We start from the raw sequence: 24,310 nt of genomic DNA on the forward strand, positions 1-24,310 counted from the left end.
CCTGGGCTAGTTGTCTCCTCCATGCCAGTGGGGCAGCCGCAGGTGTGATCACTTCTCAGCTTGGGGACCGCTTGACAGTGGCTCATCCACAATGGCAGATAATTGTGAATATAGTGAGGAGGTGATGCAATCGGTAGCAATGGTTTCGTGCCCCTGCAGGCGACTTACTGACGTCTCCAGTACTTTTTAATTCCCACTGGGAACCAGACTAGAAAAGAGTTTGCATTATATGATGGGTGGTGACGACGTTGACCGTCTGGCCTTAGTGCTGTACCCATTCTCCTCCTTTTTAAAAAGTTTATTTCATACATGACAATAGTGGAATGCATTACATTGATAATCATCCATTCACAGCACGATCTTTCATAATTCTGCATATAAAGTATGTTCACGCCAAATTATGCTAAGATACATGAGCTCTTTTTTTGCATTACAATTCTTAATACACCATTATACCCCAATTAATCATATCTTTGTATATAAGGTATGTTGACACCAAATTCACCTCTTCATATGTGTATTTTGTATGATGATGAACATCACCTTCCACCATCCTTGCTATTCATCTTCTCCTTCCCTTTCCCTCCTACCCCTCTTCCCTATCTAGAGGTAATCTTCCTCCCATGCTCTCCCTCCCTACCCCACTTTGTGTCACCTCCCCCCCTTATATCAGAGAAAATATTCGGCATTTGACTTTTTGGGGATTGCCTAACTTCACTTAGCATAATCTTTAATGCCATCCATTTCCCTGCAAATGCCCTGATCTTATTCTTTTTTAGTGCTGAGAAATATTCCATTTTGTATAAATGCCAGTTTTTTAATCCATTCGTTCACTGAAGGGCATCTAGGTTGTCTCGACAGTTTAGCTATTGTGAATTGTGCTTCTATAAACATTGATGTGGCTGTGTGCCTGTAGTATGCTGTTTTGGGGTTCTTTGGGTATAGTCTGAGAAGAGGAATAGCTGGGTCCAATGTTGGCTCCATTCCCAGCTTTCCAAGGAATCTCCATACTGCTTTCCAAATTGGCTGCACTAATTTACAGTCCCACCAGCAGTGTATGAGTGTTCCTTTTTCCCCCACATCCTCGCCAGCACTTGTTGTTTGTCTTCATAATGGCTGCCACTGGAGTGAGGTGGTGTCTTAGAGTAGTTTTGACTTGCATTTCTCTGATTGCTAGAGATGATGAGCATTATTCATATATTTGTTGGTTGTATATCCTTTTCTGAGAAGTGTCTGTTCAGATCTTAGACCATTTGTTGATTGGGTTATTTTTTTATTTATTTTTATTTTTGGTGCTTGGCTTTTTGAGTCTTTATATACCCTAGAGATTAGAGCTCTATCTGAAGTGTGAGGGGTAAAAATTTGCTCTCAGAATGTGGGCTCTGTGTTCACCTCACACATTGATTTCTTTGCTGAGAAAAAACTTTTTAGTTTGAATCCATCCCTTTTGTTGATTCTTGGTTTTAATTCTTGTGCTATAGGCATCTTATTAAGGAAGTTGGGGGCTAGCCTCATGTGATGAACATTAGGGCCTACTTCTCCTTCTATTTGCTGCAAAGTCTCTGGTTTAATCCCTAGGTCCTTGATCATTTTGAGTTAACTTTTTTTGCAGGATGAGAGATAGGGATTCAATTTCATTTTGTTGCATATCGATTTACAATTCTCCCAGCACCATTTGTTGAAGATGCTTTCCTTTCTCCAGTGTATGCTTTTGGCATCTTTGTTTAATATAAGGTAGTTGTAATTTTGTGGGTTAGTCTCTGTGTCCTCTATTCTCTACCTTTGGTCTGCCAGCCTGTTTTGCTGCCAGTACCATGCTATTGCTCTGTGGTATAGATTAAGGTCTGGTATAGCAATGCCATCTGTTTCACTCTTCCTGCTTAGAATTGCTTTAGCAATTCTGGGTCTCTTATTTTTCCAGATGAATTTCATGATTGACTTTTCTATTTCTATGAGGAATGCCATTGGGATTTTGATCAGAATTGCATTAAATATGTGTAGTGCTTCTGGTAGTGTGGTCATTTTTAATAATATTAGTTCTGCCTATCCATGAGCAAGGTAGACCTTTCCATCTTCTTTGATTTCTCTTTAGGGTTCTGTAGTTTTCATTGTGTAGATCTTTTACCTCTTTTGTTAAGTTGATTCCCAAGTATCTTACTTTTTTTTTTTTTTGAGGATATTGTGAATGGGGTAGTTTACCTCATATCCTTCTCAGAGGCTTTGTCACTGATATACAGAAATTCCTTTGATTTATTGGTGTTGATTTTATATCCTGCTACTTTGATGAATTCACTTACTAGTTCTAGAAATTTTCTGGTATAGTTTCTTGGGTCTCCTAGGTATAGAATCATATCATCAGCAAATAGTGCTAGTTTAAGTTCTTCTTTTCCTATAGTTATTCCTTTAATTTCTTTCATCTAATTTCCCTGGCCAGTGTTTCAAGAACTATGTTGAATAGAAGTGTGAGAGAGGGCATGCCTGTCTTGTTCAGATTTTAGAGGGAATACCTTCAGTTTTTCTCCATTTAGAATGATGTTGGCCTGGGGCTTAGCATAGATAGCCTTTATGATGTTGATATGTTCCTGTTATCCCTATTTTTTCTAGTGTTTTGAACATGAAGGGGTGCTGTATTTTGTCAAATGCTTTTTCTGCATCTGTTGAGATGATCATGTGATTCTTATCTTTAAGTCTATTGATGTGATGAATTACACTTATTGATTTCTGTATGTTGAACCAACCTTGCATCTCTGGGATGAATCCCACTTGATCGTGGTGCACAATGGTTTTGATACGTTTTTGTATTTGATTTGCCAGAATTTTATTGAGGATTTTTTGCATCTATGATCATTACAGATATTGGCCTGAAGTTTCCTTCTTTGAGGTGTCTTTGTCTGGTTTTGGATTCAGGGTGATATGGACTCATAGAATGAGCTTGGAAGTACTCCCTCTTTTTCTATTTCCTGAATTAAATTGAAGAGTATTGGTATTAGTTCCTCTTTATAGGTCTTGTAAAATTTGGCTGTATATCCCTCTGGTCCTGGGCTTTTCTTGGTTATCAATCTTCTGATGGCTTCTTCTTTTTCCTCACTTGATATTGGTCTGTTGAAGTTGTGTATGTCTTCCTGACTCAATCTGGGCAGGCCATATGACTTTAGGAATTTATCAATGCCTTCACTGTCCTCTATTTTATTAGAGTACAAGGTTTCAAGATGATTTCTAATTATCCTCTGTATTTCTCTAGTGTCTGTGTGATATTGCCTTTTTCATTATGATGCTGGTAATTTGAGTTCTCTCCTTCTCTTCGTTTGCATGGCTATGGGTCTGTCAATTTTATTTATTTTTTCAAACAACCAACTTCTAGTTTTGTCAATTTTTCAATTGTTTCTTTTGTTTCATTTTCATTGATTTCGGCTCTGATTTTAATAATTTCTTGCCTTCTGCTTTTTTCTGCTGATTTGCTCTTTGTTTTCTAGGGTTTTGAGATGTAGTGTGAGGTAATTTATTTGTTGGGTTTTTCTTAAGGAATGAACTCCATGCAATAATTTTTCCTCTTAGTACTACTCTCATAGTGTCCCCAGGATTTTGATGTTGTGTCTGTGTTCTCACTTACCTCTAAGAATTTTTAAATCTTCTCCTTGATGTCTTCTACAATCCATTGTTCATTCAGTAGAATATTATTTAGTCTCCATCTTTTGGAGTAACTTCTATTCTTATCATTGATTTCTATTTTCATTCCATTATGATCTGATAGAATGCAGGGTAGTATCTCTACTCCTTTTTATTTGCTAAGAGTTGCCCTATGGCAAAGTATATGGTCTATTTTAGAGAAGGATCCATGTGCTGCTGAGAAGAATGTGCATTCACTTGTTGAAGGATGAAATATTCTATATATGTTAAATCTAAGATATTAATTGTCTTATTGAGTTCTATAATTTCTCTGTAAGCTTTTGTTTGGAAGATCTATCCAGAGATGTTTAAAGTCACCTAGAATTATTGTATTGTGATCTATTTGACTCTTGAAATGATGAAGAGTTTGTATGATGAACATAGATGCTCCATTCTTTAGGGGATGATATTTATAATTGTTATCTCTTGTTGGTGTATGGCTCCCTTGAGGAGTATGAAATATTATTGTTTGTCCCTTCTGATTAATTTTCACTTGAAGTCCACATTACTTGATTTGGATGGAAACCTCTGCTTGCTTCCACAGTCTGAGTGGTATGTTTTTTAATATTCATTTTTTAGTTGTAGATGGACACAATACCTTTATTTATTTTTATGTGGTGCTGAGGATCAAACCCAGGGCCTGACACGTGCTAGGTGAGCGCTCTACCCCTGAGCCCCAGCCTGATGAATGTTTTTTTACTGTTTATTTTTTAGTTGGACACAATACCTTTATTATTTTTATGTGGTGCTGAGAATCGAACCCAGGGCCTTGCACATGCTTGGCTAGTGTACTCCCACTGAGCCACAACCCCAGCTCCCAAGTGATATGTTTTTTCCCAACCTGTCACCTTCACTCTGTGGATGTCTTTTCCTATGACATGAATCTCTGGAAGGCAGCATATTGTTGGGTCTTTTTTTTATCCAATCTGCCAGTCTGTCTTTTGATTGCTGAGTTTTGGAAATTAACATTCAGGGTTACTATTGAGACATGATTGGTATTCCCAGTTATTTTTGTCTATTTTTTGCATTTATCTTGACTTGGTTTCTCTTTGGTAGGTTTTTCCTTTAGTGTAATACCTACCTCTTCTGACTTTCATTGTTGTTTTTCATTTTCTCCTCATGGAATATTTTGCCAAGGATGTTCTGTAGTGCAGGCTTTCTAGTTGTAATTTTTTTTATATATTATGGAAGGTTTTTATTTTGTCTTAAAGATAACATATCAAAATCAAAATATAATTATTAATCAAAATTTAGTTTTGCTGGATGATTCTTGGATGCCATCCATTTCTTTCAGAGCTTGGTATATCTTGTTGCAGGATCTTGTAGGTTTCAAGGTCTCCATTGAGAAACCAGAGATCCTAATTGGTTTCCCTCTATATGTAATCTGGTTACTTTCTCTTGTAGCTTTTAAAATTCTCTTATTCTCTATGTTGGGCATTTTAATTATGATGTGCCTTGGTGTGGATCTGTTGCGATTTTGTACATTCGGCATCCTGTAGGCTTCTCTTATTTGATTTTCCAATTCATTCTTCATGTTGGGAAATTTTTCTGATATTATTTCAGTGAATAGATTGTTCATTCCTTTGGTTTGGACCTCTATGCCTTCCTCTATCCCAATAATTTTAAAATTTGGACTCTTCATATTATCCCATAATTCATGCATCCTCTGCTCATGGTTTCTTACCATCTTCACTATGGTCAACTTTTTTTTTCAAGGTTATATATTTTGCCTTCAATGTCTGAGGTCCTGTCTTCCAAAGTGATCTATTCAGTTGGAGATGCTTCCTATTGAGTTTTTAAATTGTTTTTATTTATTTTTCATTTTTCGGTTGACACAACATCTTTATTTTTATGTTGTGCTGAGGATCAAACCCAGTGCTTTGCACATGCCAGGCAAGCGCGTTACCACTTGAGCCACATCCCCAGCCCTCCTATTGAGTTTTTAAATTGGTTTACTCTTTCCTTCATTTCAAGGATTTGTGTTTGTTCTTTTCAGAATCTCTATCTCCTTATTAAAGGAATCGTTTGCTTTCTGTATTTGCTTATCTCTTTATCAAAATGATCTTTGCTGCCTATATTTGCTCTCTTATATCATCCTTTAATTCACAGAAAATTATGTACCTCCTCCACTCCTTCTGTCATTTCTCCTGCTGTTCTGACCATGGGTTCTAATAATGTAGCATCTTTGTTTGGGGCACATTCTTGCTTGGTTTTTCATGTTGTTCATGCTTCTTCCCTTCCAGCTCTGTGTTTTCAAGGTGTTACAATTTTTACCCTGTAGGCTTATAGTGTCCCCAAGGAGTTCCAATACCTTTCTTTTTTGTAAATTTATTTTTTTTAATACATGGCAATAGTGGAATGCATTACAATCCTTATTATACATATAGAGCACAATTTCTCATATCTCTGTATATAAATAATGTTCACGCTAATTTATGCCATTAAACAAGTACTCTTTTTTGCATTACAATTCTTAATACACATATATACCACAATTTTTCATATCTCTATGAAAGGTATGTTGTCACCAAATTCAAATCTTCATACATGTATTTTGTATAATGATGTCTAGCATATTCCACCGTCCTTGCTAATCGCCTTCCCCCTCCCTTTCCCTCCCCACCCCTCTTCCCTATCTAGAATTAATCTAATCCTCCCATGCTCTCCCTTTCTACCCCAGTGTGAGTCACCCCCTTATATCAGAGAAAATATTTGGCATTTGTTTTTTTGGGATTGGCTAATGTCACTTAGCATTATCTTTTCCAACGCCATCCATTTACCAGCAAATGCCATGATTTTATTCTTTTTTAGTGCTGAGTAATATTCTACTATATATAAATGCCAGTTTTTTAATCTATCCACTGAAGGATAGCAAGGTTGGCCCAGTTTAACTATTGTGAATTGTGCTGCTATAAACATTGATGTGGCTGTGTCCCTGTAATACGCTGTTTTTAAGTCCTTTGGGTATAGTCCAAGAAAAGAAATAGATGGGTCAAGTGGTGGTTCCATTCCCAGCTTTCCAGGGAATCTCCATACTGCTTTCCAAATTAGCTGCACCAATTTGCAGTCCCACCAGCAGTGTATGAGTGTTCTGTTTCCCCCACATTCTTGCCAACACTTGTTGTTGTGTGTCTCCATAATAGCTGCCATTCTGACTGGAGTGAGATGAATCTTGGAGTAGTTTTGATTTGCATTTCTCTAATTGCTAGAATGATGGGAATTTTTTCATATTTGTTGATTGATTTCATGTTCTCTTCTGAGAAGTGTCTGTTCATGTCCTTGGCCCATTTGTTGACTAGGTTTTTTTTTTTTTTTTTTTTTTTTTGTGCTTAGCTTGGTGAGTTCTTTATATACCCTCAAGATTAGTGTTTGATCTGATGTGTGAGGGGTAAAGATTCACTCCTAGGATGTAGGCTTTCTGTTCACCTCACAAATTATTGTTATTATTATTTTGCTGAGAAAAACTTTTTAGTTTGAATCCATCCCATTTGTTGATTCTTGTGCTATAGGTTTCTTATTAAGGAAGTTGGGGCCTAACCCCACATGATGAAGATTAGAGCCTACTTTTTATTCTGTTAGCTGCATAGTCTCTGCTTTAATTCCTAGGTCCTTGATCCACTTTGAGTTTTGTGCATCTGAGTTTTATCTTATATTGTCTAATATAAGATAATTGTAGTTTTGTGGGTCAGTCTGTTTCCTCTATTCTGTACCATTGGTCTACCCTCCTGTTTTGGTTCCAGTACCATGCTGTTTTTTTTTTTTTTTTTTTTTACTATTGCTCTGTGTTATAGTTTAGGGTCTGGTATAGTGATGCCACCTGTTCTGCTCTTCCTGCTTAGAATTACTTTAGCTATTCTGGGTCTCTTATTTTTCCAGATGAATTTCATGATTGCTTTTTCTATTTCTATGATCAATGTCATTGGGGTTTTTATTGGAATTACACTGAACCTGTATAGTTATTTTGTTAGTATGGTAATTTTGATAATTTTAATTCTGCTTCTCCAGGAGCAAGGTACATCTTTTCATCTTCTAAGGTCTTCTTTGATTTCTTGCTTTAGGGTTCTGTAGTTCTCATTGTATAGATCTTTCACCTCTTTTGTTAAGTTGATTCCCAAGTACTTTATCTATTTATCTATTTTTTTGAGGATCTTGTGAATGGGTAGTTTTCCTCATTTCCTTCTCAGAGGACTTGTCAGTGATATACAGAAATGCCTTTGATTTATGTGTGTTTATTTTATATCCTGCTACTTTGCTGAATTCATTTACTAGTTCTAGAAGTTTTCTGGTGTAGTTTTTTTGGGTCTTCTAGGGATAGAATCCAATTGTCAACAAATAGTGCTAGTTTAAGTTCTTCTTTTCCTATACTTTTCCTTTAATTTCTTTCATCTAATTGCTTTGGCCAGTGTCTCAAGAACTATATTGAATAGAAGTGGTGAGAGAGGGCATCCCTGTCTTGTTCAATATTTAGAGGGAATGCCTTCAGTTTTTCTCGATTGAGAATGATGTCGGCCTGAGGCTTAGTGTAGTGTAGACAGCCTTTAGAATGTTGAGATATGTCCTGCTATCCCTATTTTTTCTAGTGTTTTGAACATGAAGGGGTGCTGTATTTTGTCAAATGCTTTTCTGCATCTACTGGGATGATCATATGGTTCTTTAAGTCTATTGGTGTGATGAATTACATTTATTGATTTCTGTATTTTGAACCAACCTTGCATCCTGGGGATGAATCCCACTTGATCATGGTGCATGATATTTTTGAGATGTTTTTGTATTTGATTTGCCAGAATTTTATTGAGGATTTTTGCATTTATATTCATTAGAGAGATTGGTCTGAAGTTTTCTTTCTTTGAAGTGTCTTTGCCTGGTTTTGGGATCAGGGTGATATTGGCCTCGTAGAATGAATTTGGAAGTACTCCCTCTTTTTCTATTGCCAGAAATAGGCTGAAGAGTATTGGTATTACTTCTTTAAAGGTCTAGTAAAACTTGGCTGCATATCCATCCAGTACTTGGCTTTTCTTGGTTGGGAATCTTCTGATGGCTTCTTCTATTTCCTCACTTGATATTGGTCTGTTTAAGTTGTGTTATATCTTCCTGACTCAATCTGGGCGGATCACATGACTTAAGGAATTTATTGATGCCTTCACTAACTTCTATTCTATCAGAGTATAAGCTATTAGAGTATACGGTTTCAAAATAATTTCTAATTATCCTTTGTATTTCTGTAGTGTCTGCTGTGATATTGCCTTTTTTATGACTTCTGGTAATTTGATTTCTCTCTCTTTGTTAGCATGGCTAAGGGTCTGTCAATTTTATTTTTTTTCAAAGAACCAACTTTTAGTTTTGTAAATTTTTTCAATTGTTTCTTTTGTTTCAGTTTCATTGGTTTCAGCTGATTTTTTTTTTCTTGTTTTCCTGCTGATTTTTTTTTTCTTTTTCTAGGGCTTTGAGATGTAATGTGAGGTCATTTATTTGTTGGATCTTTCTATTAAGTTCTTTCTATTAAGGAATGAACTCCATGCAATGGATTTTCCTCTTAGTGCTGCTGTCATAGTGTCCCAGAGATTTCGATATGTTGTGTCTGTATTTTCACTTATAAGAATTTTTTAATCTCCTCCTTGATGTCTTCTGTAACCCATTGTTCATTCTGTAGCATTTTCGTCCTTATTGATTTCCAATTTCATTCCATTATGATATGATAAAATGCATGGTAGTATCTCTACTTCTTTGTATTTGCTAAGAGTTGCCCTGTGGCATAATATATGGTCTATTTTTGAGAAGAATCCATGTGCTGCTGAGAAGAAAGTTTATCCACTTGATATTGGTTGATATAGTCTATAGATGTCAATTAAGTCTAAGTTATTGATTGTGTTATTGAGTTCTATAGTTTCCTTATTCAACTTTTGTTTGGAAGATCTGTCCAGTGGTGAGAGGTGTGTGAAAGTCACCCAAGATCATGTTGTGGTCAGTTTGACTCTTGAACTTGAGAAGAGTTTGTTTGAACATAGGTGTACCATTGTTTGGGGCATATATATTTGATTGTTATGTCTTGTTGGTGATGGTTCCCTTGAGCAGTAGGTAATGTTCTTCTTTATCTCTTTTGATTAACTTTGACTTGAGTCTACTTTATTTGATATTAGTATGGAGACCTGCTTGCTTTCAAGATTCATGTAAGTGGAATGTTTTTCCCAACCTTTCACCTTTAGTCTGTCTTTTCCTATCAAATGAGTCTCCTGGAGGCAGCATATTGTTGGATTTTTTTTTTAATCCAGGCTGCTAGCCTATGTCTTTTGATTGGTGTGTTTAAGCCACTAACATTTAGGGTTGCTATTGAGACAGTTTGTATTTACAGCCATCTTTGTTTATTTTTGCTAGTTGAAGTGTTAATTATTGTTTAATTTTTAATTTGTACCTACATATAGGATCCAGCATTTTAATTGAACATGTGTATTGATCAAATCAGTGCAATTTCTACCTTCTAAAATAACATTTGGTTGTTTGAAACCTGCAAAATCTTGTTAGAATGTCCACAGTCTAATAATTACTTATACAATTCAAACTATGGGCTATAAAACCCTCTTAACTGCTTTTCGGCACTCCTTGCCAACTGTCTCTTCTAACAGATACAAAAAGCTTTTCTCTCTTGTGGTTCTTTGTGATCAACTTTTTCAGCCTCAACATATGAGTGCAAACATACAAGATTTGTAAAATATGAAAAATCAGTAGAAAAAGACAATCTCCCATGGTAAGTCCAGAAAAAAAGAATATAAATTTTAAAATTGTAAACTATAATCCCAGTGCCTTGGGAGGCTAAGACAGGAGGATGGTGAGTTCAAATCCAGCAACAGCAAGGCCCTGAGCAACTTGGTGAGATGCTGTCTCTAAATAAAATATAAAATAGGAGTGGGGATGTGGCTCACTGTTTGAGTGCCCCCGAGTTTAATCCTTGGTACCCCCCAAAATATTTTAGGGTTCACATTTAATCACTAGGCCTTAGGTCTTTTTTGGTGAGATCTATATATAAATGGCATATGCCAATTCTTATTTGTATAATATTTGACTTATGTAAAATATTTTTTATAGTATAAGCTTAAATAGATCTATATTAGCATGTAAAAATAACTTAAAATTGTTTTAGGTGAGGCTGAATGCCTGCAATCCCATTGGCTCAGGAGTCAGAGGATTGCAATGCCAAAGCTCAGTAACTTAGCAAGATTTTCCTCCAATATGAAAAGTGGCTGGTGAGATAGTTTAATGACTAAGTGCCCTGGGTTCAATCTGTGGTATACAAAGGAAAGAAACAGGGTTTTAAAATTGCCTTGTCTCAACACCAACAAAATGAAAAAACTGTATTTAAAATGAAAAACTGCATTGTATCACTTTTCTGTGACACACAGAATCTGCTTTAATTTGTTTTAAACATTTGAATCTTACACAATCCAAGTTTTCTAACAGTCATTAAATGACATGTTTTAATCACGTGCATCTCAAGGCCATTGGATGAATTTAAGGTGTGACTGAGGAATCTGCAGTCATACCTACAGGAGTGTGCAGGTGCCATGAATTTGCAGTAATAGTCAAGAACTCAAGGATGGATTGTTCATTGCCTTGAAACTGTTGGAAAATTGTTTTCTGATGGTAAATTTCAATAACTGTATCAGGAAAAATTTAGACCCTTTCCTGATAGTATGCTTCAAAGAAAGGGACACAATTTCATGCAATCATAAGGAGAACTAATCTTCATACAGGTAGTTCCAGGAGAAAGCAGTCTGCAGGATGACCAATCTCCAGTTTTGAACTACAATCATATCACTAAATAATGACCATCAAGTATATATGATTAAAATTGTGTACATATATCATGTAAATAATGAGGAGAACTAATCTTCATACAGGTAGTGCCAGAAGAAAGCCCAGTCTGGTGATTCTACTAGCTCCAGTTTTGAACCACAATCATCACTAAATGATGTGCATCAAGTATGATTAAAATTGTGTAAATATATCATGGTAGTGTTGTGAAGAGATATCTATAGTAATGTGCCTGCTGAGTTCCATTGTTGTTAAGAAGCATCCTGGAGAATGGGAATGATTCATAGATGACTGAAATCCTGAGCTATGTACCTTCCCAGCTGTGCACATTATGCCTGGCACAACATAGTCCAGGAGATCATGAGACATAACACAAGCTCTCTGACATCAGGGAGGTAATCTGAGAAACACCCCTCAAACAAGGGTCTACGGAGTGATGCTTCCAGCTTGGTCCAGGAATGCCCTATCGTACTGGGCACTCATGTCCTTTATGTACTGGAGAAATCAAGCTGCCTCCCAGCTTGATTGGGCATTCTGTGTGGAAGGATGTGTAAATCACAGGGAATCAAACAGATTTCCGACATTGATTACATTTGAAGAATTCACATATGGTAAGAGGAAGAAAAGGCCAAGTGAGGAGATGAGAAAAAACAGATCACACATGAAAAAGAAATTTTCAAAAAAAAAAATCAGAAGTTTTGTTTGTTAGAGCTGATAGTAAAGACTCCCTCTAGTATCTGGATCTAGGAAGGAGTCATGTTAGATATGGTGCTGTCACTAAAGTCAGGGGAGGCTGTGTGATACATGCACCATCATCTGTGTTGCAACCATCTAGTGAGGACTGCTCAGGCAGTGGACACGAGCTGGTGGTCAGGACAGATGTAGAGAGAATTACAGGAGAAGGACACCCTGCTGCATGTTAGGGTTATTTGGATCCTCTGGGTGGGCACATTCTAGGGTGAAAGTGAGAGGAAGAAACATCTCTTCTCCCGTATGCAGTGTGAGCACCATCCTGCTCACAGGGGTGACAGATCCTATTTCCTCAACCCTTATCAACTCAAGTGCACACTTACAGCTTGCGGTTGTCCTCATCACAGAGCTCAGCTTCACCACTACTGCCAACCCTCCCCATGTCCCCTTGGTATTCGGTAACATAAAAACAGACAAAAGGGAGATGGAGAATTGAGACTGGACTTGCTTCAAGCAAGTAGGATTGGGACTGATGTCAGCCTCGGCAGAAACCTCTGACCTGTGGCTCTTTGTGTGCTGGGAATCTATGAAGAGCACTAGGAAGAAATGACTGCCACCTCAGAGGGCAACACCATCACCCAGCACCTCTGCTTCAACACACACCCTCCAGTAACATGATGAGCAAACCCTAGGCAAGACATGACTGAATGAATGGCAGCTCTTTGTGAGAAGTAGAGGTGAGATCCATGGGTTGCTTTTGTAAATCTAAGGTATTTATATTACTATTATTTTAAATATCTCCTGAGAAAGGCCACTAGAAGAGAAATTGTTCTTTAAAGTCAAGAAAGAAGAAGCCTCAGAGGTGCTTCTCTGTGGGGACGAGTGCATGGAGTACTGCATACAGGGCATAGGTTAAAGGTGTCTGCATGGCAGGCCACTCCCCATGCTAGGCGTGTGAGTGGCAAACTGCTTACCCCATCAGCACAGCTCTGGGCACAAGGCCATGTGTTGCAGTCCCACTCCTTGATTGTTCACTGCAAGGACTGTTAGCAGACATTGCATTGGTGGTTGCCTATATTTTGCTTAGGCACTGCCTGAGTACATATACATGGTAACTACACAATAAAATCAGACCTGCTTCCTGCTTGGTGTCTGGAGGTGTTGATTAGAGACTCCACAGCCACTCTCCTCTACCCTGTTCTGTGGACCTCCTCAGGGTACGAGAGAGCCCATGCACTTCTCTACAGACCCCAAGCTCTCATTACGGGGAAACCCAAATGTTCCTACAGGAGGGTCTGTTTTCCTGACTGATATTGCGATGGAAGATGTTCCAGTTGTAGAAATCAGAAGATAGTTCTTAATCACCACCATTATCAACATGTGAAGGGTTAGTACAGGCATGATAATGAATCAAACATTTGTTCTTTCTAGAGGTAACTGGAAATTTGGACTAAATGGAAATATATAAAATGAAAACTAATATCCACAGACAGAAATTCCACATGGATGGGCTGAAGGAGGTTGTAAAACTGAAGACAAAAGTCACAATAATTGCCAAAGCATGAGAACTCCAAAACCACATGAGAGGGAAACATAAAATAGGAAGAGTGCAAGTCGTTGAACAAGTATTTCAGTATACACACAGTTAGGCAAGACACATCAAGGGCGGAGGAAAAGTATCCCCTCAGGCAGCCCCTATCCTGGACCAGCCACATGAAAGTTTTGAGCCTCTGACATGGACTCTGCCTTAATCCATGGCATGGCCCAATGATCATCAAGGTGCCACCTGAAATGCTGTCCCTCATATACACTCGCCTCCTGGGAGGCTTCTGGAATGAGCATGGCAGAGGGTTGGTGAATACTCCTAACTTTGTGGAGCCAAGAAGAGCTCTTTGGAGAGGAGAATTGCAGACCACACCTTTATTATCATGTGGACTTGCTGTGTAACTAGGCGCTGTTTAATCCAATCTTTGTGTAAGTTGCCCTGATTTTTAATAAAGAGGAAAGTAATTTCATCTCTAATTGTGAGGATTAGGCCACAATACACTGAACAAGTGGGTTCCAATCAGTTAAGGAAGGCTCTCTGGGGAGCTAGGCATGGTGGCACATGCCTGTAATCTCAGCAGCTTGGAAGGCTGAGGAAGGAGGATCATGAGTTCAGAGCCAGCCTCAGTGAAAGGATCTCACTGAGCTGCTTAGTAAATCTCTATCTCTACATAAAATAGGGCGAGGGATGTGGCTCAGTGGTTGAGTGTCCCTGAGTTCAAACTTCATTGTCCCCCCTAAAAAAAAAAAAAAAAAGTCTGGGGAGTGTGTCTCGGGCTTTGGATTTATAACAGCTTTCACGGAGGTTCTAAAATGTAGAACTAATATAGAATAAGTGTTCTGGGCCAAGCTCTGGAGTGGATGTGCATGCATTTGAAATCAGGCTTTTATATATTTTTATATATATAATGTTGATCTACTGATGGAATATTTCCTACACAAGGCATGTATGTGCTTTAATTAAAGAGTCTGAAATAGTAGATATCTATTTCAAATAATCTGAAGCTACATATTGAAAAATAACAGTCATCAGAAAATCATGCATGTGAAGCTAGATAATTTCATGACCTTTTAGAACATGTAGATCTATAAGGCAAGATAGTAAGAGAAACAATGAAAGTGAAACATTCATGAAATTGGGATGCCATTTAAAAATCTGAGGTAAATATTAATCCATAATCTGACATCCATAACAAGACCCCTACAGCACAAGAATTAAAAATCAAGAATCAATAAATGGGATAGATTCAACCTAAAAAGCTGCTTCTCAGCAAAAGAAACAATAATGTGAAGAGAGAACCTACAGATTTGTATAAAATCTATACCACATATACCTCAGATAAAGCATTAATCTCTAGGGTATATAAAGAACTCAAAACTTAATTGGTTTGTTGTTGTTTGAATTAACAAATGGGCTAAGTAACTGAACAGACACTTCTCAGGAAGAAATATAATCCATTAACAAGTACATGAAAAAGTGTTCAACACATCTAGCAATTAGGAAAATGTAAATCAAAATTACTTTAATTTTTTTATCTCACTTTAGTCAGAATGGCAAAGATTAATACAGGCAACAATAAATGTTGGTGAGGATGTGGGGGAAAAGGAACACTCACACATTGCTCATGGGACTGACTGCAAATTTGTGCAACCACCATGGAAAGCAGTATGGAGACTCCTTGCAAAACCACAATGGAACCACCATTTGTCCCAGCTAGCCCTGTCCTCGGACTATACCCAAAGGACTTAAAAACGGCATACTACAGGGACACAGCCACACCAAGGTTTACAGCAGCACAATTCACAACAGCTAAACCCTAGAACCAACCTAGGTTTCCTTCAACAGATGAATGGATAACAAAATGTGATTATATATATTCCCCCCACCAAGGGAATATTATTTAACCTTAAAGATGAATGAAACTATGCCATTTGGTGGTAAATGGATGGAGTTGGAGAATATCATGCTAAGTGAAATAAGCCAACACACACGCCAAATGTTATCTCTGATAAGTGGATGCTAACTCACAATGAGGGGTGGGGAAGAATAGTTACTTTAGAATAAGTAGAGAGGAGTGCAGGGAGGGGAGGGGATATGGGGATAGGAAGGATAGTAGAATGAAACAGACATTACATATAATATAATTATATATATATATATATTATATATATATATGGATGTTAAACCACTCAACGGTGGGGGAGAGAATAGAAATTCACTAGATTAGACAAAGTTGGAACGAAGGGAAGAAAAGGGAAATAGGAATAGAAATGACAGTAGAATGAATCAGACACAACTTTTCTATGTTTACATACAAACACATCACCAGTGAAGGTTCACACCATGTACACCTCAAGAATGGAATGCTAACTAAAATGTTTTACTCCATGTATGTGTAATATGTCAAAATTTGCTCTACTGTCATGTATACCTAAAAATAAGAAACTTTAAAAATGATGAGGGAAAGTTTGTATACAGAGAAGTTTTGTGAGTTAAAAACTCTTCAATAAATGCTAATGTCATTAAGGTTAAAGAAAAGTACCTTGAGCCCATACAAAATAACAAACATTGGTAAATAGAGTTGCCCAAGTCAGTCTGTGCAACTATCTATTATCACAAAATTTTTGGTTTGCAACTCTTTTCTATTTGTTTTACAAAGCAGCACAAGAACAATACTTACAAGTTGATTAGAGAGAAAACATTACATAGCAGTGTTATGAATACTATTAATAGTGCTGTATGCACTCAAGAAAGCATTCTCAATTTCCTCCCGCATGCAATAAAAAATCATGCAGTTGAAAGATACACTAGTTACTGATCAGATAACACATATATGTGTTTGTGACATTCAGTATGTGGGCAGTTGCTCAACTTGGCAGGTCAGGTCCAATAGATAAGGACGACACTCTCTTCACACCAGACAGTGTTTCTTTGAGTAATACTATGAAAGCAAGAGAAAGCAAAAGTAACAGACACAGGCAACTGTATTGCCAGACTAGGAAAACCCCAACACTGAACCTATGTACTGGAAAGTCCCAAACAGCTTTTCAGGGTCCTGACTGGGAAGTCCTGGGCAGAGCATCCTCTCCACAGGTGAGAGTCTGAAGTCTTGTTCTAACTTGTATTTAAAGTGCGGCTGAATAAATACAAGTTAGAAACGGCTTGCATGTCCTAGTGATCCCCTGAAGAGCACTGTCGAGAACAGGTAAGATCCCAAGGAGGGAGTGATAGCCTTGAGATGACCAAATAAATTGGGGTTCCAATGACTGAGCCAGATGTATTGAGAAATCGGCAATCTTTAGCTGTTTCATAAAGGATATGCAGACTCATAAAGGCACATGCAAAGGGAAGATCTTTAGTATTTTCCTTAGACCTCTAGTACTGAATCTTCCCTCTGGGCCTAATAATAGTTAACTCTCACATGTAAAATGAAGCCAGTTCTGTGTAAAATAACATGGCATGGAGATAAGCATGAAACCTAGAGATTTACCTCTTGGAATAAAGAATGGTGTCAATATTATTCTCCTAGAATTTATCATTTCAATATTTATTTTTCCAAATAAAGTTAAATGAAACGTTTTTGGATGGTGTTTTCTTGACCCAAAGACATATGCAGAGAATATTGTGTTTTTACTTTTTGAACAGGACTTGTAGATGAGAGTCTGGAGGTTTATTTCAATCAAAATTGTGTCTCTCTCTCTTTGGTGTCATGGGCTCCTGGAGCTGTAAGATCTGAGGAGGGACAGGGTTAGTTTATAGTATCTTATAATCACTGGTTGCAGAGGGGTCTGGGAGACCATGACACATGCTATCTATCGTATAATCCAATAAGTATAACAAACGTTACATTGTAAGTAAGTAGAACGAAAATGGTCTACAAAATCCAATGAAATGAAAAATACTATAGGAGCATTTATGCCCCCACATGTCTTTTTATTTTTACAGTCATTTTACATGTATCTGGTTACACTTTTCTACTGGGTATCGAAGACTAAAGGGGAGGTCCTATATTGTGATGTTTTTCCAACATTTGAGGTCAGTACAGTCTCCTCAGTGATGACTCTCATAGAATTCATGAGCAACTGCAAGGTTTCTTCAGTCCAAAAATCAGGATGGGCCTTTGGACCAGGGTTTTCCCCAGGAAACAATGAGACTATTTCCCCCTTCTGTAACCCTCCTTTTTCTACCTGAATATGCATGTTGGCTTCTACTCTCTGGGTCTTTCTCATCTCCCTGATTGGGAGCTTGTATAACTCTCCAGATTTGTAGATCCCTTAGGGAGTACTGCAACTGTACAAGGTGAAATGTTAAAGTTGTAATTCAAACTAGGGATATCTGGGCATCATTTTAGTATTCCTAGGTCCTTCCTGTACCTTAATTTTTGCATAATTACAAACAACAGTATATAATCTACATAAATATTCCTCAAATAAAACTTGATTAAACATATGAAATAATCCATGGAGACGATATAGCATTATTTACCCAATAGAATGTTTTGCTATATTTGATCCATTAGCAAAGTGAATATTGGGAGGTATGTGACCTAATAATGTCATTAAATGCATGACAAGGTTAACATTAAGAAATTCACTTTATTTAGTAACAAATTGCATCCGTAAGGCAAATATAAGTAAAAATGCTTTGTAAAATGGGCATGGTGGTCCATGCCTGTGACCCTAGGGACGTGAGAAGCTTTGAAAGTTAAAAGCCAGGCTCCATACCTTGGTGAGGCCCTAAACAACTTAGCAAACCCTATCTCTAAATAAAAATGAAAAAAAATCTGGGGATGCAGTTTACTGATTAAGTGTCCCTAAGTTTAAGTACAAAAATAAAAACTAAAAATTTAAAATTTCATATAAACATTAAGAGACTTCTGTAATAATCAACAATGAGAATCATGTTTTCTCCAGCTGTGAAAAATGAGAATATTTAGTAATTGTTGATTTACAGTAAAATTATATCCTTTTAGGGATGCACTATTCTGTATTTGTATTGTAGAAATAAGGAAATATCAGTTAAAGATGTTAAGAAAATTTTCAGCAAATGTCAAAAGCAATAACCCATTTTCTACATTTAAATGATTTTTTCCCTCCTAGGTCCCAAATACTTCAAGGGATGGGCTATAGATAAGAAATTTACTACAAATTTTTATACTTGTCAAGGTGTTTTTGTAAATATTTTGCTGTTATCTATGGTACATACTTTGGACAAATGGTATACCACATTTTCTACAGGTATGAGGTAAGAAACTGAAAAATGTCTGAAATTTGAATACAGTCTTGGACACATTCTCTGGGTTTCTATATGGTATAAATCCTCCAGTGTTTCAAAAATGTTTGATCAATGGCCAAAAGCTTTGCAAAAGTTTTTCCACATGTCCTCTTACTTGTATGAATTCTGAGGTGTTGAGTAGGGTGTGAACAACTGTTGGAGACTCTGACACCTATTTTACACTTGTATAATTTCTGTGCTATCATCTCTCTGGTGTGAAATAGTGTTGAACTACTGTGAAATAAGGGTTGATTCATCGTTAAAGACACTGATGCAATGTTTTCCTTGTAAAACTTCTCTCCAGTATAAATTCTATAATGTTACTAAGATGTGATCTTCAATTTTAAAAGCTTTGCCATTCTTCACATTTATAGGACTTCTCTCTAGGATGGGTTTTCTGGTGTTGAGTAAGTGATGATTTTTGATAAAAATCCCTGCCACATTCTTCACATTTGTACGGCTTCTCACCAGTATGAATCCTCTTGTGGCAACTAAGACGTGAGACGTTATCAAAAGCTTTGCCACACTCTTCACATTTGTAGGGCTTCTCTCCAGTGTGGATTCGCTGGTGCCGAGTAAGTGATGATGATTGATTAAAAGTTTTGCCACACTCTTCACATTTGTAGGGCTTCTCTCCAGTATGAATCCTCTTGTGGCAACTAAGATATGAAAATTTACTAAAAGCTTTGCCACATTCTCTACATTTGTAGGGCTTCTCTCCAGTGTGGATTCGCTGGTGCTGAGTAAGTGATGTTTTTTGAGTAAAAGTTTTGCCACACTCTTCACAGTTGTAGGGCTTCTCTCCAGTATGAATCCTCTTGTGATAATTATGGTGTGAGACGCTATTAAAAGCTCTGCCACATTCTGTACATTTGTAAGGCTTCTCTCCAGTATGAATCCTTTTGTGATAATTACGGTGTGAGATGCTATTAAAAGCTTTGCCACATTCTTTACAGCTGTAGGGCTTCTCTCCAGTGTGGATTCGCTGGTGCTGAGTAAGTGATGTTTTTTGACTAAAACGCTTGTCACACACTTTACAGTTGTAGGGCTTCTCTCCAGTATGAATCCTCTTGTGGCAACTAAGATGTGAGATGGTATTAAAAGCTTTGCCACACTCTTCACATTTGTAGGGCTTCTCTCCAGTGTGAATCCTTTTGTGATAATTATGCTGTGAGATGCTATTAAAAGCTTTGCCACACTCTTCACATTTGTAGGGCTTCTCTCCAGTGTGGATTCGCTGGTGCTGAGTAAGTGATGTTTTTTGACTAAAAGTTTTGCCACACTCTTCACATTTGTAGGGCTTCTCTCCAGTATGAATCCTCGTGTGGCAACTAAGTTTTGAAAATTTATTAAAAGCTTTGCCACACTCTCTACATTTGTAAGGCTTCTCTCCAGTATGAATCCTTTTGTGATAATTATGCTGTGAGATGCTATTAAATGCTTTGCCACACTCTTCACATTTGTAGGGCTTCTCTCCAGTATGAATCCTCTTGTGATAATTATGGTGTGAGACGCTATTAAAAGCTCTGCCACATTCTGTACATTTGTAAGGCTTCTCTCCAGTATGAATCCTTTTGTGATAATTATGGTGTGAGATGCTATTAAAAGCTTTGCCACATTCTTTACAGCTGTAGGGCTTCTCTCCAGTGTGGATTCGCTGGTGCTGAGTAAGTGATGATGATTGATTAAAACGCTTGTCACACACTTTACATTTGTAAGGCTTCTCTCCAGTATGAATCCTGTTGTGGCGATCAAGATGTGAATTTGCGTTAAAACTTTTGCCGCACACTTTACATTTGTAGGGCTTCTCTCCAATATGAATTCTCTGGTGATTTTTAAGGCTTGGTTTTTGACTGAAAGCTTCACAAAATTGTTTACATATGTGGGGCATCTCTCCAGTGTATGTCCACTGGTGACAAATAAGATTGGAGCTTTTATTTGAAGTTTTTTCACATTCTTTACATGGCATATCTCCTGTATGAACACTGTGATGTTGAATGAAGTTCTTCAGTATGTTGCATTCTTCACATTCGTAGGTCTTCGCTGCAGAATAAATTTTTTGGTGTTGAGTAAGAGTTGAACAATCTTTTAAGGCTTTGCTATACTTTTTACATTTACATGTCTTCAGTATAAATCCCCTGAAGTTTAACCAGTTGTAACCTTTCACTAAAGGTTTTTCTGCTTTCTTTGACAGTGATAAACCCTACAAATTTAAAAGTATTGGCTTGCTCAACATCTTCTAAACTTATAGGGCTCTCCTTCTCTATAAATTCTCTTGTATTGAGCAAGCTCTGCACTGTCATTAAGAGCCCTTTCACATACCTTACACTTGCACATTTTGTCTTGACTATGAATATTTGGATGAGTAATAGCTTCTGAGTACTGAAGCAAGACTTTCCCACATTTTTCATTTTGGTAAATTTCCTTTAGAAAATGACTAGGAGTTTCTCTATATTCGTAATTTTTATCAGCAATGTAAATATCCTGGTAATTGCTCAGGGTGGAGACATGGCTAATGGTGTTACTTTATAGCATTATCTATATAGTGCACTTTCCAGAAATCTGTATCAGAATTGTCATTGAGCAATAGTGGGGAAGTAGGAACCTTTCTACAATTCTTAATATTGTCTACTTGGGCACAAGGAGAAATTACTGTTTTGTTGCAGAAAAATGGACATTTTGTAAAGAAACTCTCCAAAGTATCACTTTAAGAAATTTGTCTTAAATATCTTCTCTGTGTGAATGTTTGACTGGAAGTTTAATTTAGTGCTACATTAATAATTGGCCAAGTTAAAAACTGATGCATGGACCATATTTCTTTTCAAATTTTCCACATTTACTTTCAGAGGAAATATAGTCTTTAAAATGGCTGTGGTATATTCTTAAAGACATATAAAGCTCCTCAAAAGTAAGTGGAATAAATTGAATTTTTTTTTTTTTAGATATTGTTCCTGGTGTGTTTTGACAATATAATTTTTATCATAAATAGGGACTACTAATTGGTTTTTGTCTATTATAATATAATTTTTGAACTTTACTCTCACCTATATTTTCCCATTGTTTTCTTAGTTGTAAATAGTCAAGGTCACTCTTTCCATATCTTCCCTCTCTCTCTTTTATTCCCTGCGCTGGTAAAATTTCTTGAGGATGATGAGAAGTCATGGCTGAAATAAATAAAAATAACCATCTTGTTTACTTACTGTATGGGGCTGAGCATATTTTGCAAACATAGGAAAGTACAGCAATAAAGGAACATTAGCAGGGGAGTGGATTATTAAATCCAAGTCCATCATTACTGCAGAAATATATAAATCAAAAATGTACACAGGAAATTACTTTGAGAACTTTGCAAACCATCTTAATGTTCACAGTATCCAAGATGAGTACATTCCTATGTAGAGTAATATAATATAGTAGTGGAAGATAAATTGTGTTTCACAGCCTTTCCTCCTTCACAATATATTTTAAAAATCTACCAACTTTCTTCTGTTTCATTTAAAAAAGAAAAATATGAAACATGCAAATATTTGGGGACTGTTCAAAAAGGGATTGCTGCTTACCAACAGAAAAAAAAACAGGGCTAAATCAACTTTAAGAAAAGTTATGAATTACTCAAAGGGAATAGTAAATTATCATTTAAAAGAAGTTTACTGAACTAAACCAACACACAAAAATAAAGTTTAGTCAAGAATTTTAGACATTTTCTGCTTATTACTATTAACAAGAGTCAGGGGTGGTTGTACACAGCAACATAGGAGGTTTTGAAACTATTGTAGACTAATAGAATCCCTGTTCTTAATCACAAATGGGATATTATGCTGGATAGACAAATTTTATGTATTAAAACAAAGGTTAATATTTAAGTGATAGTTATTTTGTAACCAACATGGAATAAAAATTTGAAGTCAATAGGAATGTTCAAAAATCCCTAAATATGTGTCAGTTGATTAACAACAGCATGCCCAAGAGTGTTCAAAGAATTGAAAGATAAAATTAAAAGATGTTTATATTACTTAAAGTTATCTAGAGGCTCCAGGTAATATTCATCAAATTCCCGTTGTTAAATTTTCTTTTACAGAGAAAAATTAAATTGTATGAATATCCCCCAAAATGCAAATAAAATTAGAAGAATATTTTCCTGCTAAAAAAAAAATACTAAAAGTTACAGCATTCAATTGTAAATGCAGACATGGAGTCAGGTAGACAGACTTCTGAGTGTGGTAATAAGCCCTGACATCAATAGCAAATTAAAAACATTGAACACCAGTGTTGCACAATGTTATTCAACAGAGCCATCATGGGGGATGCAAACCAGTTATCCCTTGAAAAGAACAGATGAGCCAATTTACCATATTAAACTATAGAACTTTGAAGTGAAAGAATTTATTCTAACTATATATCTTACAAAATGTATGTACACTTGGTTAACTGAAATATGTCACAGAAAGAATACTGCAGAATCATATGAATATAACATCTCTAAACTAAAAAAGAAGCTTTCTGAAAAAAAAAAAGAAATGAGCCCTTGCTTCCTAGGAATTGATTTTTTTTTTTTTTTTTTTTTGAGATGTAAACTTTTTAGAGATACATTGCATAACAATTTGAATTAATGTTACCGAATATTTAAAATTTTGGAGACAGTAAGTTTTATTGTGTGGTTTTGGTTACAATGAAAGTTAAGATAAAGAGAACTGCAACATTTCTCAAAGCTACATTTAAAATAATGTGGTCTTTATGCTATAAATAAGAACAAACTCATCCACATACAAATGATGGGTATGCATGTAATTTCGGCTACTAAGAAGTCTGAGGCAGGAGAATTGCAAATTCAAGACATCCTCAATAACTTAGTGAGAACCTCTCTCCAACAATGAGTGAAAAGGAGCTTGGGGTGTAGTTCAGCATTAGAGTATCACTGCCATTAATCCCCATTACATTTACATATAGAAAACTTCAATTTGCATGTACATGGGCAGAATGAAAAGCCAATCAAGATAAAATACAAAAGTCAGACAAAAGAGGCTTAATATTTATACAACCAGAAGCACATATAACATGATTGGCAATACAAACAAGAATCATGCATAACTTAATTTGTGAAGCAATTAACTGATATGAGGAATCCCAGTCTATAACATGGATCCTACTGTACACAATGGCTGGTTGGCTTTTTCTTTATTTTTTCAAACTGTAAATATCCATTGATGTATTAATTTACACATCCTCTTATTCAAATACAACTTACACCAACTCTCAAAAGAGCAGTCTTTTTCCATCTTGACTTTCATTCCATGGCAGATAATTTCACAGAAAATCCATTACACATAT

At 36.5% G+C, this 24,310-nt stretch overlaps 1 protein-coding gene across 1 annotated transcript in view; it reads right to left on the minus strand.

Annotated features, from left to right (window-relative positions):
• Positions 1-1,265: 1,265 nt before the first annotated feature.
• Positions 1,266-24,310, minus strand: part of LOC124079746 (zinc finger protein 724) — a 79,848-nt gene continuing 56,803 nt past the window's right edge. The window contains exons 3-4 of the mRNA XM_046425442.2: positions 22,027-22,146; positions 1,266-21,025 (exon numbers count right to left, since the gene is read on the minus strand). Of these exons, the coding sequence (XP_046281398.1) occupies positions 19,326-21,025; positions 22,027-22,146 (1,820 nt within the window). The 3' untranslated portion in view covers positions 1,266-19,325. The remainder of the gene's footprint in view (positions 21,026-22,026; positions 22,147-24,310) is intronic.

The sequence above is a fragment of the Marmota monax genome, unplaced genomic scaffold, assembly GCF_021218885.2.
Source record: "Marmota monax isolate L192 unplaced genomic scaffold, Marmota_monax_Labrador192_F-V1.1 WCK01_AAM20220418_F8-fsc00028, whole genome shotgun sequence".
NCBI lineage: Eukaryota > Metazoa > Chordata > Mammalia > Rodentia > Sciuridae > Marmota > Marmota monax.